This window comes from Etheostoma spectabile, chromosome 15 (assembly GCF_008692095.1).
Source record: "Etheostoma spectabile isolate EspeVRDwgs_2016 chromosome 15, UIUC_Espe_1.0, whole genome shotgun sequence".
Lineage (NCBI taxonomy): Eukaryota > Metazoa > Chordata > Actinopteri > Perciformes > Percidae > Etheostoma > Etheostoma spectabile.
In genome coordinates this window covers 5,411,803-5,427,897 of record NC_045747.1, presented here as the reverse complement: position 1 = coordinate 5,427,897, position 16,095 = coordinate 5,411,803, and the positions used below count along the sequence as shown (strand labels likewise).

The following is a 16,095-nucleotide window of genomic DNA, read 5'->3' as shown; positions in this document are numbered from 1 at the left end:
GTCAATGTTAATGCCATGTCCAATTCAGATAAGTCTCTTCATCAAATATTCTGTCCCATCTGAATCTTGGCTTACAGCGCTAAAGCCTTCCTAGATTGCACAGCTGTTATTAAAAAGATGATTTGGAAAGATGAAGTCCTTTTTAATGGTAGAACTTGTAAAGTTGCACATTGAATGTTTTCATTTTGATAGATAATGAACGTCCAACACGATTCAAAATGTCTTATGCCTTCCTATTTTGAGTGTAAAGCAATATTGGATGGCAGAATATTTGAGTTTGTTCTCAAGTTGTATTTTGCTTTTGACCTCTCTCACAAACACAGACACATAAAAACATCAGACACAAAGTTAGAACATGCAGGCACGAATAAACATATTGAGAATATTTTCATAGTTTTGATTTTCTAGTGTCTTGAAACAAGCTTGAAAAAGAAGCTCAGATAAAACGTGCTGGTAACAACTGCTGTTGCTCTCTCTGGCTCTTGCTGCTGGCTGGCATGGCTGCTAACGCTTCGCTTCTCTTTTCTCTTTCCTCCCTCCCATCCTTTGCTTCTAGACTGGCCAGTAACAGTGTTGCGTCTCTCCTCAGTGACTCAGCACTGTTGGCCCGCCGAGAGCAGCGGCGTGAACAGTACCGGCAGGTCCGTGAGCACATGCGCCGCGACGACGGCATCATGCAGGCCTGTGGCTGGAGCGTGCCGTCTCGCTTCAAACAGGTACACACAGACACACAACCCCAGCCTCCGCGGTCAGAGACCTCTCTGGGCCTCCTCGTACGCAACAAAGACATAACTCAGCAGTTGTTTGATTAATTGGTATAAGTTACTCACAGGAAAGTTGAAGGTCAATAAGATTTTAAGCTTGTAAAATTCAAGTTTGTTTGGAATGGGTAGATCACACAAAAAACATTTAAATTTAAAATAAAAACTGTGTGAAATCCAGCACTTAAATCTCCCACACTGTGGGTGAAACTGAAGTTACACATGCAAACCCTTTTTATACCTGCTGTACAGGTGCATACATATTTATCAACTTGAATTTCTCATCCTGTTAGGTATCAGGATCAATTCATTGTTGGTTTTGGTCTTTTTATGGGATTTATTGACAATAACAAAATAACAACACCTGTAAGAATAGAAGAACACTTTCAGTCTTCTTCACTTCGGTTTCAATCGTAAACATGATTTTATGGCATGGAAGTGTACTTTAAATTAGCCGGCAGACCCTGTGCAGCTGGAAGGTCAATGAGAAGAGTTTTGGTAGGTAGGCGGCTCTAACTCTAACTGTGGTCTTCCACAGACTGGCGGTCAGCCAGACAGCGCTCAGGACAGCCCGCTGAAGAGACAACAGGCAAGTGAGACTGACAGGAGTGCCAGCATGCACCTTTAGGGCTCCTTCCTTTAACCTTCCTGAATACATATCCAGATAATCAGGACAGCATTTTCTGTACTTTGTAAACTGAAGACACTGTCAGCTCCATGTGCATATTTTTTTAGATAAAGGACCAACACTATACAACTGAGTATGACTTTATTATGCAATGCAACTCTGGAAATGCATGAAAATCAAGGGATTTATTTCATTTTGAGGCATGATATCACACATTCACACAAACACACACACACACACACACAGAGTACAGAGTATAGAGTACACAAACACATACATTATGACGGAATCTCTCCGATAAAATGTATTTTTTCTCTGCAAATGTTGCAACCTTTTTAAACCTTTGACCTGTGCCTCAACCATAGATTTTATTATCACTAACTTACTTACTTTTGCTTTGCCGTTAGTGTTTTCCCTTGATTGATTTTCACCTGACATCTTACCACGTCCTGTTTTTAGCCCACAAACGAGAAGGAGGACAACCGCATGAAGAATGTTCCCGTCCCGGTGTACTGTCGTCCTCTGGTAGAGAAGGACCCCAACAGGAAGGTGAGAGGTTCAGGGACATCAGGGCATCAGTTTTTGGGGATATGAGCCACCAAAAATATGTTTTACTTGTTAGTTCCTTTGAATGTCTGGTCCTCACTGGGCAGAAGGATTTATATGCAGATTAACGCAAAAAGTGTTTTTACATCCATCTGGGGAAAGTTTCTCTGTGCTAACCTTACATCTCAGTTTAACACAATCATAACTACTCAAGGGACCCAGCTAGTGAGACTAGGGTGGGGGCAACGTCTTGATGAGACTTCATGCATCATGGTCCCGTGTGTTTGTGTGTGTGTGTGCGTGCGTGCGTGCGTGTGCGTGCGTGCGTGCATGCATGCTTGAAGTTGTGGTGTGCAGCTGGAGTGGACCTGACAGGATGGAGGGCCAGCAACCAGGAGTCGGCCCCAGCCAAAGCACCGTCGGGCGGCAGCGACCCCCTGCACGCTGAGGAGAACGGAGCTGGAAAGAAGAGCAGCCACAGCTCCCCAGAAAAGAGGAAGGTAGAGAAAAATTATAGAAGAAATGAATTTTATTACTACTAGAGGGTAGTTCAAAGCTAATATTGGTCACTCAACTAGAAATGAATCATAGATGTGGAAAAATATCATTTTACATATTGGTAAAAGGTTTGCATGGAGTATAAGGCATAAAACTACACAGCAAAATAGAGGACACACACACATGAGCCACGTCTGTCCTTTTTCAGTTAGTTGTCTCCTCTCTCTCTCTCTCTCTCTCTCTCTCCTCCGCTCGCCCACAGTCCAAGGAGCTCCAGGAAACCGACACCATGAGCAGTCGAGTGTGGATCCTCACCAGCACCCACTCTGCCAGCAAGGTGGTCATCATCGATGCCAACCAGCCGGGCTCACTGGTCGACCAGTTCAACGTCTGCAATGCCCACGTGCTCTGCATCTCCAGTGTGCCAGGTGAGACAGAAAGTTTGTGTTAAACCCCCATACGTTAATTTTTTATACATCTGGTATGTTGAAGGGTGTAATTTCTTTGTACATGAAGTGTGTTGTTACTCAAATTTGGTCTTTTCTGGAGAATTGTTTTTATAATAATACAATGTAAAAATGCAAATGGTCATCTCTTGTTTAGTATCAGACTGTAAATCAACAGCTGTATCTGTGTAACATTGTCATCAGATGTGTTGTCATTAATTCCGAAAAGTGTTTTCACAAGCACCAAATTTTTCTGCTGAGCAATTTCTCCACAATCTGAAATGCAAACATGTTGTTGTGTGTGTACAAAAAGAGAGATGTGTGTTAAAATGTGTGTGTGTGTGTTTGTGTGTTTGTATCCAGCTGCCAGCGAGAGTGACTATCCAGCAGGAGAGATTGTGTTGGATCCAGGAGACAGCGGAGCAGGGGGGGGAGGCGAGGATGCTGGTGGCGTGGAGGGCATGTTGGCGGGTATCACTCTTGTCGGATGTGCCACCAACTGCAGTGTTGCCCGTAGTAACTGCTCCTCGCGCACTGATACGCCCATAATGGACAAAGGACAAGGTGGGCACACCCTCAATGCTCCTGCATCTTTTTTCATCATTATTGAAAGGCGTCAAGCCGACCAGTTTGTCTATTTATGTTAATGGTGTTGTGTGGCAGCCCCTACTGCTCCCCCCATGAATGGGAAGATTCACCCTGCCCAGTCAGCCGAGGAGGCCACGGAGGCCACCGAGGTACCCGAATCCACGGCCAGCCATGCAGAGCTGAGATCTGGACCTCCAGGACCATTTACTGAACACGTCTTCACCGACCCCCAGCCTCGTTTATCAGACTCCTCTGACAGGTAGGAGGCCAAATAAAAACTCCATATAAAGACCATTAGGAATGTCATGAATAACTGTATGTGTACATTTGAAAACAGATGAACTTTTAGTACACTAGATCCTGTATGGGGAAGTAGGTTGTCCTTTTTGAACTGGTAAAGATAAGTGTGTTTGTTGTCTGTCCACACAGAAGCGCAGGTCAATCCAAAGACGAAACTTCTCAGCTTCCAGAGTCAGAGGACGGAGGGGAAGAGACAAAGAACTACACCAGCGTGGCCCCCACTATGTGGCTCGGGGCCCAGAACGGCTGGTAAGTTGCTCAGCAGAACTACTCAAAACTTCTGCGAAAGCCACACAGTATCTAAAAAACACATATTACAATCCTTTCTTTACCCTCAAGCTTATATTTTATATTCTTTCAGTCACATGCTGGATAGGAAGATTCTTTTGGGGTCTTTGCACCAAAAGTCCCCAAAAGAGTGCTTGTATCTTCCATCCAAAACGCATATATAAATATCATGATATGCTTCTTTTGAACTCTATATGCAGTTTGGTTTTGCTCTGGAGTATCTTGCCTCTGTTCTCCCTCAAGGCTCTACGTCCACTCGGCAGTTGGAAACTGGAAGAAGTGCCTCCACTCCATCAAACTCAAAGACTCTGTGCTCAGTCTGGTGTAAGTGGTGGTGACAGTTAAACTCTGTAATTGTTTTCAAATGTTGTGTAGTTTGGGATTTCAGAATCAGAAGTCTTTATGTATATCTGTGACTGCAGCAGTCTCTGTCTCATCTCTAATTGCAGACACGTGAAAGGTCGTGTGCTGGTTGCCCTCGCTGACGGGACCCTCGCCATATTCCATAGATCAGAGGGTATTTGGGATTTTTAAATATTTATTTTTGCCCATTCACCAAACTGCTAGTTGTTTCCAGGACCTAAGAAAAGCACAATTCAGGCCGATAATGCCAAAACTCTGAAACAAGAAAACATGCATTTAACTGTTTTTAAACGCTTTTATCACACCTTCATTGATAAAACACTTAGCTGTGAATGAAGGCTTTCAGTGTGGTTTGTATAGACATTAATGCAACTAGGAACTGCTGTTAACTTTGGATAATTCATTTAAAAAAAAAAAACAGATGGGCAGTGGGATTTATCCAACTACCACCTAATGGACCTCGGACGGCCTCATCACTCCATCCGCTGCATGGCTGTAGTACATGATAAGGTTTGGTGCGGCTACAAGAACAAGATCCACGTCATCCAGCCCAAGAGCATGCAGATCGAGGTGAGACGTGAAACTACCGTTGCATTATCCTCCTGAAAAATGAGTCCAATGATAAAACTGCACTAATGAGTTGATTTGCTCAACCCCTCATTCTTTCCCCACTCTCCAGAAGTCCTTCGACGCCCACCCTCGCAGGGAGAGTCAGGTGCGCCAGCTGGCATGGATCGGTGATGGTGTTTGGGTGTCGATCCGGCTAGATTCAACCCTGCGTCTGTACCACGCGCACACACACCAGCACCTCCAGGATGTGGACATCGAGCCATACGTCAGCAAGATGCTGGGTGAGATTACATATTGGCTGGAGAATCTACAGACCACTTTGATGGTGCTTGAAGCCTGTCTTTTGGTGTGTGTGTGTGTGTGTGTGTGTGTGTGTGTGTGTGTGTGTGTGTGTGTGTGTGTGTGTGTGTGTGTGTGTGTGTGTGTTATGGGAGAGAGAGAAGCATCTGCATACAGGGTGATGTATTACTGCTGCAGTACTTATTTATTGTTTTTTTTATTTATATTTTATATTTCTTTAACATTATATACATTGTATGCTAATGAACCTTTTACCTTTAACTGTTGGATGGGTGGGCTGTAAAACTGAATTGCCCCTTGGAAACTAATAAAGTTATCTGAATCTGAATCCACTGACTGGTTGTAATTCACAGGCACTGGCAAGCTGGGCTTCTCTTTTGTACGAATCACAGCGCTTCTGATTGGTGGAAACCGTCTCTGGGTAGGAACTGGAAACGGCGTGATCATCTCCATCCCACTGACAGAGAGTGAGTTTCATCTATACAGCTTACGACAAGTGACCCGCAACTAAATGTGTGGACAATAGTGTGGTAAGGCAACAGTGCCTTCCTAATTAAAGAATAAAAGGGCAACTTTTCTGTCCACTAAAACCACAAAATGGAGGTTATTGTGTGTTAAGATTTGTCTGTCTGGATGTTACTTAGAAGAATCTCAAAAACTTGTCAACAGATTTTCTTATTGGTGTAGATCTGAATCTACCATGTGGTCAATTTACAGTTTGGCTTAAAATCCTCTAAACCATGAAGTGTCGAAATACTTTTTCCCCCTTGGATATCTTAGTTCAAGACAAATCACAAAGTTTCTACTTTATAAAAAATTTTTTTAGATGATCTGAAATTCAGCTAATGGGTTGTACACAGTGTTTCCTTTAGGATTTTTTTTTGGCAGTGGTGCAACACTGCAATGCTGTTTACCTCTGTTCTTCTTTAGCGAACTCGTCCTTCTTTCCACCTTTGGTTTTCCTGCCTCCCCTCAGTGGTTTCCGTTCTTTCACAGACAGTCTTAGACATAACTATTACTGTCCTCTTTCTTCTCCTCCTCCTCCTTCCCCTTCTCCTCCCCCCTCCTGTAGCGGTGGTCCTTCACCGGGGACAGCTCCTTGGTTTGAGGGGTAAGTGGGAGCCCTCCCTCCTGCTGTTGTGATCTTTTCTTGCCCGCCTTTGCCCGCTCAAACCTTCATGTCCCCTGAATCAGTGTCATGTCCGCAGACTAAAGCTACCCGTTTCTTTATGCTAAGTTAAGATATGAACTCCATTGAATATTAGGAACTCCATTAGTCCTCTCTATCTGTGAAGATGTAGCAGGGGAAGGTCACTAAAAGTATTCTGTGTTCTCTGTATGATTTTACTTTTTACTGTATATCGGAGCAGTGCTTCTACTCATTGGTTGCTTTGCATGTTATTTATCATTGTGCTTTACTGCATCAATGATTAAATGATGTTGGTGTGTACCAGATCCATTGCATGCAAGGGATGTGTTTTAACGGTTTCGAACAGTTTTTGTTAGTTCTTTTATTCAAAAATCATTTCTCATTTTCAGTTGAGCCGTGGAAATATGTGGATTTTGTGGGTGTGTTTTGCCACCTGTCTCATGCTGCCTACCACATGTGATAGGCTAGTAACATTCCCCATTGGTTAGTTTCTCACTCCTACCTTCTTCATCCCTCAGCCAATAAGGTGTCTCCCACATCGTCCGGCGGAGTGATCCATGTGTACGGGGACGATGGCTCTGAGAAGAGCACCGGCAGCTTTATCCCCTACTGCTCCATGGCACAAGCCCAGCTCTGTTTCCATGGACACCGTGATGCTGTCAAGTTCTTTGTCTCTGTACCCGGTAAGCACAAAGCCATTTGTGTCTGTAACTGATTACATTCCCTAGTCTTTAACCGTCATTTTTTGTTCTTTTCTTTTATGTGTGTGTTCGACAGGCAATGTTCTGGCCACCCTAAACGGCAGTGTGCTGGACAGTCCATCGGAGGGGCAGGGGTCAACAGCGCCCCAAGAGACGGAGGCCCAGAGTGTTCACAACGTGCTGGTGCTGAGTGGAGGAGAGGGCTACATTGATTTCCGTATAGGTGAGAAGTCACACCGGCATATAATCCTGACGCCACACACGTGCTGTATTAAAGGTGTAGCTGTGTGTTGAGCTATGAGAAGGAAATCTTTTAAATTATGTTGCAATTTTGCCAATAAATTGTCTCTTTTGAAATTGGTCCTTTGAAGGGCACGGGATATAGGTCGCATAAAAGTACATTTTACAAAACAAAATGAATGGCCGCAGTTTAGAAAAATAATACAATTTCCACAATTCATATTTTTGTTTGTAATTATTTTTTTAATTTATAACACATTATTGTTGTGTCTGTTGTGTTCACTGCCCTCCAGTGGTCACCAAGACACCACAACACTACATAATGTGCAGTTCTCCACAGTGACAACTGGAGGGCAGTGAACAACAATTTTAAATACAGTTTAGAAAATACAGAAATGTGACACTAAATAGACTATAACAAAATGTATAAGCACAATAAAGTTTAGCATTTGTTCATCATCACCATCTCTTAACTCCTCTGCTCACCTGTTTTCCTTTAGGAGATGGAGAGGACGATGAAACAGAAGAAGGAGACAGTGGCGGAGCTTCACAGATAAAACCTGCTTTGTGTAAAGCTGAGCGAAGCCACATCATCGTCTGGCAGGTGTCTTACATACCTGAGTGACACCTGGATCTGCTTTAACACCCAAACCCACTCACCTCCTTAAAGACATCTTTTCTTGTCCCCAAAAAGCTTTCAGCCACCCAAACCTTGTAATTATCCCTGGTCATGTAAAAGTTCCCCGTGGCTCTAAAATGACCCTCCAAGCCATGTATTGTCCCTTGTAACTATTATATCCCCTCCTGCCCCGTCACCTTGTAACTTTAATGCCTTGTAATTACCTCCTCTGATATAGTAATCTGCCTGCCACCCTGTTTCTGTCCCACCCAGGGCATTGTAACTATCTTCATGAGCCTTGTAACCCAGTCTCATAACTACCTCCCTCCTCTGTATCAATCTTATATTCACCCTGCAAGCACACTGTATCTCCTATATTTACCTCCATTGTCCTGCATCTGCCCCAGTCTACTCCTTCTCTTCCTCCTCTCAGTCATCTGTAAAGCCACCACCTCATCTTAAAGCTCAGAGCCCCAAAATTGCCTCAATTGTATCAATGACAAAAAAAACAAGAACAGCAGGTACAGAAATGTGGAAGACACCAACTTGCATTTCCACTAGAAATTGCTCCGATGTTTTCTGAACAGCCAATCAACAATCCATAATAACCATAAATGCCAATATAGGTTCAAATGGAGTTAATGGATGCAGGTGCCAGGTCTTTACGGATGAGTGGGAGTGAAAACAAATTCTTGTTTTGGCTTTAAGATTGTAGTGGATGGCAAATGAGTTTGGGTCACATTTTACGACAAGTAACAAATGGAAACTCAAAGTGCAACAAATTCACCACTAAGTCTGGACTTCTTTGGCTGTTACCTAAAATATTTTACATCCAATTTTGCAGTCACGTCTATTTAGTTTAACGACCTTGCTCATTTTCTACCCATAAGTAAAAACCTCCAAGAGGACATAATGGCAATGTGCGATAACAGACCCCAAATGATAGGAAATATCTAATGCCTGACGTAAGTTAAAGAGTCGTGTGAACAAGGTTATGAAACCAGTTGAAAGGGTTGTTTAAGGTGTCAAGGGTTCAGTCCGAGATTTATTTCTCTCACCTGACTGGCTGTTGATCAGACGGTTTGTTGTAAAGCAAGTGAACAGTGATGTGTTGTCATTCTGTATACAGGGATTATTGTAAATCCCCAGACACACTGAAGCCCATCCTCTTTGTTCAGTATGGAAATTCATGCATTGATCTCTATCTGTGTGAATTAAATATTAAACATATTTGTGTGCTTAAAAAAAAAAGGTATGATGATGCGTGTGTGTCTTACTTCAAAAAACAAACATAACTGACTAAACTTGTTTTAATTTTTTTTAGACCATTCCAATACAATTCATACAGCATCATGGGATTTTAGAAAAGCACAAATATGACAAAAGCAGTCATTAGAGAAAGTAAAAATTTTATTGAATGAAATATATTAGCGTATTATATAATAATATAGTGCAGTATCTTAAATTTGGAAACTAAGCCTGACAAATTACAAAATAAGAGGTCATTGAAAGCTGTTAAGCATCTTATTTTTGAAACTTTCAAAAAAAAAGTTTCAAAAATAAGACGCTTCTGTTTTACAATCTTAAAGAATTTAAAAACGTACAGGAAACTGAAAAACCATGTGTGTAGAAAGACAATCATTGTGTTCCTTGCTCCCATGTTAATGGGTTTTCAATGCAAGTACTACTACAGGAGAAACATGTATATTTTAGAAATCAACCTTTAGGGTGGATTTAAATGCAGCTATTTTCTTGCCATTCCCTGATGCGTTAACCCACAATAAACACAAATCAAAACATTGTATTGCTCCACATTCCAAGCTCATTGCTTTAAACTGTAAACACGTGCTAGTGTCTGGACTAACGTAAGATGACAATGAAAACTAACAGAAGCAGACACTGTCATGTTAATGAGTATTGCTCACTTAGTGGATTTTTGCTTTGTAATATAATTTCACCTCAGAAATGTAGTTCAGATAGATACAAAATAAATTGTATGAAAAAAAGGACACCTTGTCTCCCACGTGGCTACAAGCTACTAAAGCCAAAAAAAATGTTTCTGAGGTATGATGTGATTCATCTTGTAATGACACCAGTATAAAAAAACACTGGTATACCTACAGGAGCCCACACAGCACATGTAGATGGTCAGTTGTAGATCCAGTGGCTGCTGTTGTCCTCCCAGCAGTGAAGCTCGTTCTGTCGAAACCACAGAGAGACTTCCTTCTGGGCGCTCTCCACAGAGTCACTGCCGTGGATCACGTTCCTGCAACGCACAACCAAAACACATTGTTCAGGGCATTCAGACACAGAGCCCATTCAGCTTTTTTTTGGGTTCTTCTTTTTCTTAAACCAGGGATGACAAAAATCTGTAGCTACTACCAGAAAAAGAATAGCAACTGTTTGCAACACCTGGATCAGGTGATATGTCAGCATGAAAATTAAAAGGCGCTTATGGCGTTTTTCCATTACGTGGTGCCTACTCAACTCGCCTCAACCCGCCTGCAGTGCCCCGTCCTCCTTTTTCCATTATAGATTTAGTACCGCCTCATGTGTGAGGTGAGCGTGGCTGGTCGTCATAGCGACGCCCCAGGAAACTGCTGTGACCTAACGTGACACACACACACAAAACGTTGAAGGTGTGTTGTTTTTGATTCTCAACATGTGATTGTTTGCCACAGCCAGAAGACAAATTTAGTTTCAAAAGAAGCTGGAGGCAGCACTAAAAACAACGCTAAACTATGTAAAACACGGGGGGTTTGTTCAAGACACCCCACCCCCCTCGTCTGTCCATCGCTAGTAATGAGGACACAGTGATTAGTGACGATTCTCTCCAACCAATCAGTAGTCTGCAGGTTTTCACGTCAACTTTTGGTATCACCTCAGCTCGCTTGGAACCTCGACAAAGGTAATACTAAAAAAAGTACCTGTTGGCAGATAGAGATATATATATATATATATATCTCTATCTGCCAACAGGTACTTTTTTTACCTTATACTACCTTATACCTTATATCTTATCTTACCTGCCCACTTCTACACAGTAATCTCCTCGGATGGTTCCAGGCAGCGAGTCAGCAGGATTGGTCTCTCCCAACATCTTGCGTGCAGTCTTGACCACGTCCAAACCCTCCCACACCTGAACACAGAAATGTACATGACTAGAGCATGCAGAACAAAGCACAAACATCAAATAATGTATGGAGACAACAAATGGCTCAAAACGAGCATCTTTGCTTCAGTCTTTCTATCTAGTGAACCTTAAAACACAACACAATTTCTACTCAACAGTAACTTTTTTTCTTGCTGTATCAGGACAGTAAACTATGACCTATTATGTAAGATAAAAAATAATGCTTTAGCATTCTGTGTACACCACCCGTACAGTATGTGGGAGTCTCACCATTGCTACAATTGGTCCAGAGCTCATGTAGCTCATCAGTTCCTTGAAGAAAGGCTTACTCCTCAGTTCCCAGTAGTGTTCCCTGAGAAGGTCCTCTGATGCCTGACACACAAGACATACACATTCAATTAAAATGTTAAAAAAAAAATATATATAAAATTCATTATATTAGCCTTGATAAATTATTTGGAAACAAAAGTCCCAGGGGAGGATAAAAGGCATAAAATACCTGCACAAGTTTGAGTCCCACCAATTTGAAACCTCTCTTTTCAAAGCGACGCATGATTTCTCCCACCAGTTTGCGCTGCACGCCATCCGGTTTTACAGCAATGAAGGTGCGTTCATTTACACCGGTCCAGCCTAGGATCACAGATAACACACAGCAAAAACGCTGACCAACAAGTGTTTAAAGTGAACAATGACGGCCACTACACACAACCTAGTTTGCATGCACCTTGGAATAGACTGGTGGAGGCAGCATCATTCATACAAGAGACAGTGCTTAGAAACACAATTAAGTTCTGCATGCAGGATGAAACCACTTATTTTACAGGGAGGGCACATGGACTAACGTTAACGTTCCGATGCTGGTAGTTGGACAAAGTAGCCACTATACGAATAGATTAGTAAACTAGCTGTAGTTTTAACCACACAGTTAATATGCACACTTTAACGCCGACTCTACATTGCCTCTGTTTAATAGACACTTATAGTTTAACCCACATAGTTAATATGCGCACTTCAAAGCCTAGCGACCTAACAAAAGCTCTGTTAAAGTTATTGAAGGTTTTATGACGCCATCATTTCACCAGTTAACAACTCTGCTCCTTCTTGTAGCTAGCCGAGGCGCCGGTTGAAGTGAGGAAGTTAGCATCTCCTGCTCACACATGGTGGAAACTGTGAGCATATTACCCGGTGAGAAAGTCAAACGGAATGGCATTGAACGATACGTGACGTTTAAACTGATAGAGCACCAACCTGGCTGAATTAAGTAAGACAATACAGACAAAAACAGGCAGATCATTGTCGCCGGTGGACGGAGAATCATGGGACACTTGAAGAAGGGACTAATGGAACGTACGGACACGCGCACGTTACTTGTCGTTATCCTAGTCATGAGCCTAGCCTTCCCCTAAGCGCGGGCACGTTGTGTGCCCGAGGCTCACGAGCATTCAAGAGCAAATCTAATGCAAACACATGGAAGACCATTTTCGCCCGTATGTTATCAATCAATTAGTCAACCAATCTATTTATTTGTCGCGTGAAATTATACAAAACACATTTTCAGTGAAATGTAATCTGTCAGTTCTTTAAATAATGAATATGCTATTTATATGATGGGGGAAGTTTTAGATGCAATATGGTTGTATGAGGACTAAAACACTGGATTGACATAACACCACATCTAATAAATTTAGGTTTAAAAACATCAAACGTAACATAAATTTGCTGATGCAAAGCATCTTTATTTGTTTGGCTATCAAGCACCTCCATAAAAGGGCCAATTCGGATATATCAAAGCTCTCTGACAAATCTAAATTACGAACAGGAAGTTGCCGTGAACGATGTGGAAGGTGGAATGGTATTGGAAACTTGTGATTATGAGTTCAATATGACATAACCGTGACACAAGAAGATTTCTAATCAAGCAAAATAACATCACGTTTGACTGCGTTGTCACTGATGGAAGCTACTGTCCCTTCCTTTTTTTTTGTACAAATAAGTGATTTAGTCTTTAATGCAGGCAGCCAGGCCCACACACACAAAAACACTGACAGGGGCTTTATTTTCATCTCATATTTAATATTTACCACATTACACAGACCCACATTACAAACAAAGATGCCTGCTTCAGATGAAAATAGCACTCCTCTGAGTCCAGGATTTATCGGGAGATTGAGCCGAGGGCTTCCAGTGTACATAAAACACATTTGGTTCAAAACGTCCAAGATTTGCATCTTCAGAACCACAACTATCACACCGCTGTCCCCTCGGTCCTCTGCGTCTCTTGTTCCTGCTTGCGGAAATAGTCTTTGTTGAGCAGGACGTCCCTCTTTAAAGGCAAGGTTGGCTCCTCGGCCACTACGCTGCCTACTGCCTTCTTGTACTGGGCCAGCAGCATAGCGCGAAGCAGGGGCGGGTAGGGGACGTAGCGCACAGGCGGCTCCGGGAGCGGCTTAAAGTCCTTGATCTGGTGCTCCATGTGTTTGGGAACCAGGCGCCAGTCATGGTACATCACCTTGTCTATCTCCTTGACCTCGCTCTCCTGTTTTCCTGCAAAGCACAACATTAAACACAGTCACTACATGAAGTTTATTTGAGTGTAACTCCCAAAAGGCTGCTGAAAATCAAATAAACAGGGTTCAATCAATCTTACCTTTGTGGGTGAGGATCCCCCATGCTCTGCCGTGATCCATGTTCTAAAAAACCCAAGAATCAGGGGTCATTGGGTTACAAATATCCTATCAGACCTTTTTCACCCAATTCTACACCTAAGATGATAATACGCAGACTCCACACTCAGTGGCAGTGCATGGATATGTCCCGCTCTCACCTCAGATGTGTAGTCCACCTTGACCTTGGTGATCTGCCAGTAGCTGGGCTCTGTGTGGTCCTCCAACCAGGACTTGCGGGTAAAGAGGCGGCCCACTCCGAACAGCCTCATGCCTGCCAGCAGAGAGAAGAGGCGGGTCTCCCTGCGGACATCCTGCCAGGCCAGCACAGGCAGCATCTTTCCTGTGTGAGGCCGCTTCATCGTCTCATAGTCCAGGGCGTACTTCTGGGACTCCCGCGGCCGGGACTTCAGCTCTCGGTACGCCCGGATCTTCCGAGCCATTTCTGCTATGAGGCGAAGGCGCTTTTTCTTCGCCATGACTGGCTGATGTGCAGCTGCTCCACAAGCCTCACTGATAAGCAGCGGTTACTCCTACAAGAGGTTACAGTGAGTTATGTAACATTAGCGGAACACCTGAACGTAGCAGCTCTACAGATAAAAGCTGATTCATGTCAACCTGGGAGCATGGATCCTCAGTGGAAAGCATGAACAGCCCTGACGTAACGGTAACGTCAACAAGGCTAACATAAGCTGAGCATGTGTTAGCTAGCGGTAAAAACACCTGATATTATAAACTTCCTTTCCAACACTCACACCGACTGACAGATATTAACATAACCGACTGATTAAAATATTAACTATTGCCAAACTATCGATACTTTTCATACTATGTAAATATCCGGAATTAAAAATACCTGAATGTCTCTGACGAGCAGAAGAAATTTAACTTGACCTCCGCAAGCGAGGCACACAACTTCCGCTCACTTTGTCCGACGGCAAAGATTCCCCTGTGAACGGCCGGGGAACTTTTTGTTCCGCATGCGATAAATTAAGTAGGAGACTTCAGGTAGCTCATTATTAATTTCACTGGAGGAATAATGGAATAATATTGTTGTTATTAGATAAGATAATAAAGATTTAATAAAGATTTTCAACATGATTTCTGAATACCCATTTAACCAAATAAATGTTCTATAATGTCAGATGCAGTCTCTAAATTACTTCAAGAAATGATGGTAGTCTTGGCCTTTTCACAGATTTTACTTCAAAGATTTAAAATTGATATGGGTATGGAATTGTCAAGGAAAGTGTTTCGAGGATGTTTTTAACTGACTCAACTAACATGGACAGTTGGAACGAAAATTAATCGTTTCCATTTAATGTTAATTTTAACCACACAATGGACAGAAGTTCCACAAATCTAATGTTTATTTTACTCGGGAAGTGTTGTATTCATAAAGGAAAATGGTTAAATTCCAGGCCATTTATGCCATTTGCATTTAAATGTTACTGCAATATTTGATGTATAATCAAAAGTAAAAGAGCAATCCAAACTCTAAGTGTTTTATGTGATAATAAGATGATTGAAATTCCCTTGGTACCAGTTTCACTGGTGATTAATAAATCCATACAGCCCTTTGTGCATGTTTAGCATTAATTTTATTTTCAGCTAAAAATCATGCTGATAAGTTATACAGAAAAAGGCGGGTAAAGGCCTTCAGATACAGTATTATTAATATGACATGGTACAGAAGAAACACATAGAATTTCTTTCTATTTACAGTACAACAGTAAGAAAAAGTGCTTGGATGCATTAATGTGAAGACAAATACTGTGAAAAAAGACAAAAATAATAAATCTACTGGACTACAATTAACCTCTTGGTGGTTACATTACTAGATCTTTAGGGATAAATCTGATAAATCACACAACTGGACATGATTAAGTGTGTCATATCACTAATGATCATGGTCCTCTGGTACCTTCACAGCTGTTGTTGTGTCAGTGCCTCCATCATCTTAAAACATGCCTTCCTTCTAAAATACATTATCATAGAAGATGCCTGTATTGCATAGTACCTTAAATCTTTGTGTATGTCTACTTAAGATCCTTGAGGAGTGAACATGATCAAAGAATGGTGACTGAGGCAGCAGTTGGCTTCAAAATTGTAGCTTCAACATCTGGGTCAAACACTATTTAATACTTGGTGTTGGTTTTGATACTCCAAAGAAAGAAAAAATAAGAATTATTTACATATTCGAGCCAGGGGTAACATTCACCTTCTTAGTCAATTATGATCAAGTTATACTTGAATTGATCTTATTGAAAGGTGGCCATAAAGGTTTTGTAGATTACAAAA

General features: G+C 42.1%; 3 protein-coding genes across 25 annotated transcripts in view; 1 reads left to right on the top strand and 2 right to left on the bottom strand.

Moving 5' to 3' along the window:
- mapk8ip3 (mitogen-activated protein kinase 8 interacting protein 3) overlaps positions 1–8,502 on the top strand; it is a 26,155-nt gene extending 17,653 nt beyond the window's left edge. For 14 of the 23 annotated variants that reach the window (XM_032538675.1, XM_032538666.1, XM_032538674.1 and 11 more), the window contains 17 exons: positions 557–716; positions 1,300–1,350; positions 1,849–1,938; positions 2,280–2,435; positions 2,696–2,861; positions 3,243–3,443; positions 3,543–3,726; positions 3,897–4,016; positions 4,299–4,379; positions 4,505–4,572; positions 4,840–4,988; positions 5,098–5,269; positions 5,642–5,755; positions 6,361–6,399; positions 6,957–7,121; positions 7,216–7,362; positions 7,880–8,502. In XM_032538675.1, the coding sequence (XP_032394566.1) occupies positions 557–716; positions 1,300–1,350; positions 1,849–1,938; positions 2,280–2,435; positions 2,696–2,861; positions 3,243–3,443; positions 3,543–3,726; positions 3,897–4,016; positions 4,299–4,379; positions 4,505–4,572; positions 4,840–4,988; positions 5,098–5,269; positions 5,642–5,755; positions 6,361–6,399; positions 6,957–7,121; positions 7,216–7,362; positions 7,880–8,004 (2,188 nt within the window). In that variant the 3' untranslated portion in view covers positions 8,005–8,502. The remainder of the gene's footprint in view (positions 1–556; positions 717–1,299; positions 1,351–1,848; positions 1,939–2,279; positions 2,436–2,695; positions 2,862–3,242; positions 3,444–3,542; positions 3,727–3,896; positions 4,017–4,298; positions 4,380–4,504; positions 4,573–4,839; positions 4,989–5,097; positions 5,270–5,641; positions 5,756–6,360; positions 6,400–6,956; positions 7,122–7,215; positions 7,363–7,879) is intronic. The other 9 variants (XM_032538683.1, XM_032538682.1, XM_032538685.1 and 6 more) reach the window with 4 other exon arrangements.
- Positions 8,503–9,293: 791 nt separating this feature from the next.
- On the bottom strand, positions 9,294–12,504 carry nme3 (NME/NM23 nucleoside diphosphate kinase 3). The gene is made up of 5 exons (XM_032538752.1): positions 12,380–12,504; positions 11,631–11,761; positions 11,402–11,503; positions 11,025–11,137; positions 9,294–10,264 (listed from the first exon to the last, which is right to left on the bottom strand). Exons 1-5 carry the CDS (start codon positions 12,447–12,449, stop codon positions 10,147–10,149), a joined length of 534 nt encoding a protein of 177 aa, XP_032394643.1. The 5' UTR covers positions 12,450–12,504; the 3' UTR covers positions 9,294–10,146.
- A 679-nt stretch (positions 12,505–13,183) lies between these two features.
- Positions 13,184–14,750, bottom strand: mrps34 (mitochondrial ribosomal protein S34). The gene is made up of 4 exons (XM_032538746.1): positions 14,651–14,750; positions 13,956–14,327; positions 13,779–13,821; positions 13,184–13,675 (listed from the first exon to the last, which is right to left on the bottom strand). The coding sequence occupies exons 2-4, from the start codon at positions 14,271–14,273 to the stop codon at positions 13,377–13,379; spliced, it is 660 nt and encodes a 219-aa protein (XP_032394637.1). The 5' UTR covers positions 14,274–14,327; positions 14,651–14,750; the 3' UTR covers positions 13,184–13,376.
- Positions 14,751–16,095: the final 1,345 nt, after the last annotated feature.

What these genes read in the sequence shown, in the direction of transcription:
- nme3 (XM_032538752.1), bottom strand. Translation starts at nt 12,449, where the DNA reads ATGATTCTCCGTCCACCGGCGACAATGATCTGCCTGTTTTTGTCTGTA. An exon ending in CTGGACCAATTGTAGCAATG is followed by an intron (nt 11,138 to 11,401) that starts GTGAGACTCCCA and finishes TTCTGTGTTCAG; the next exon opens with GTGTGGGAGGGTTTGGACGT. An exon ending in TACTGTGTAGAAGTGGGCAG is followed by an intron (nt 10,265 to 11,024) that starts GTAAGATAAGAT and finishes TGTGCGTTGCAG; the next exon opens with GAACGTGATCCACGGCAGTG.
- mrps34 (XM_032538746.1), bottom strand. Translation starts at nt 14,273, where the DNA reads ATGGCGAAGAAAAAGCGCCTTCGCCTCATAGCAGAAATGGCTCGGAAG. An exon ending in AGGTGGACTACACATCTGAG is followed by an intron (nt 13,822 to 13,955) that starts GTGAGAGCGGGA and finishes TGGGTTTTTTAG; the next exon opens with AACATGGATCACGGCAGAGC. An exon ending in GGGGATCCTCACCCACAAAG is followed by an intron (nt 13,676 to 13,778) that starts GTAAGATTGATT and finishes TGTGCTTTGCAG; the next exon opens with GAAAACAGGAGAGCGAGGTC.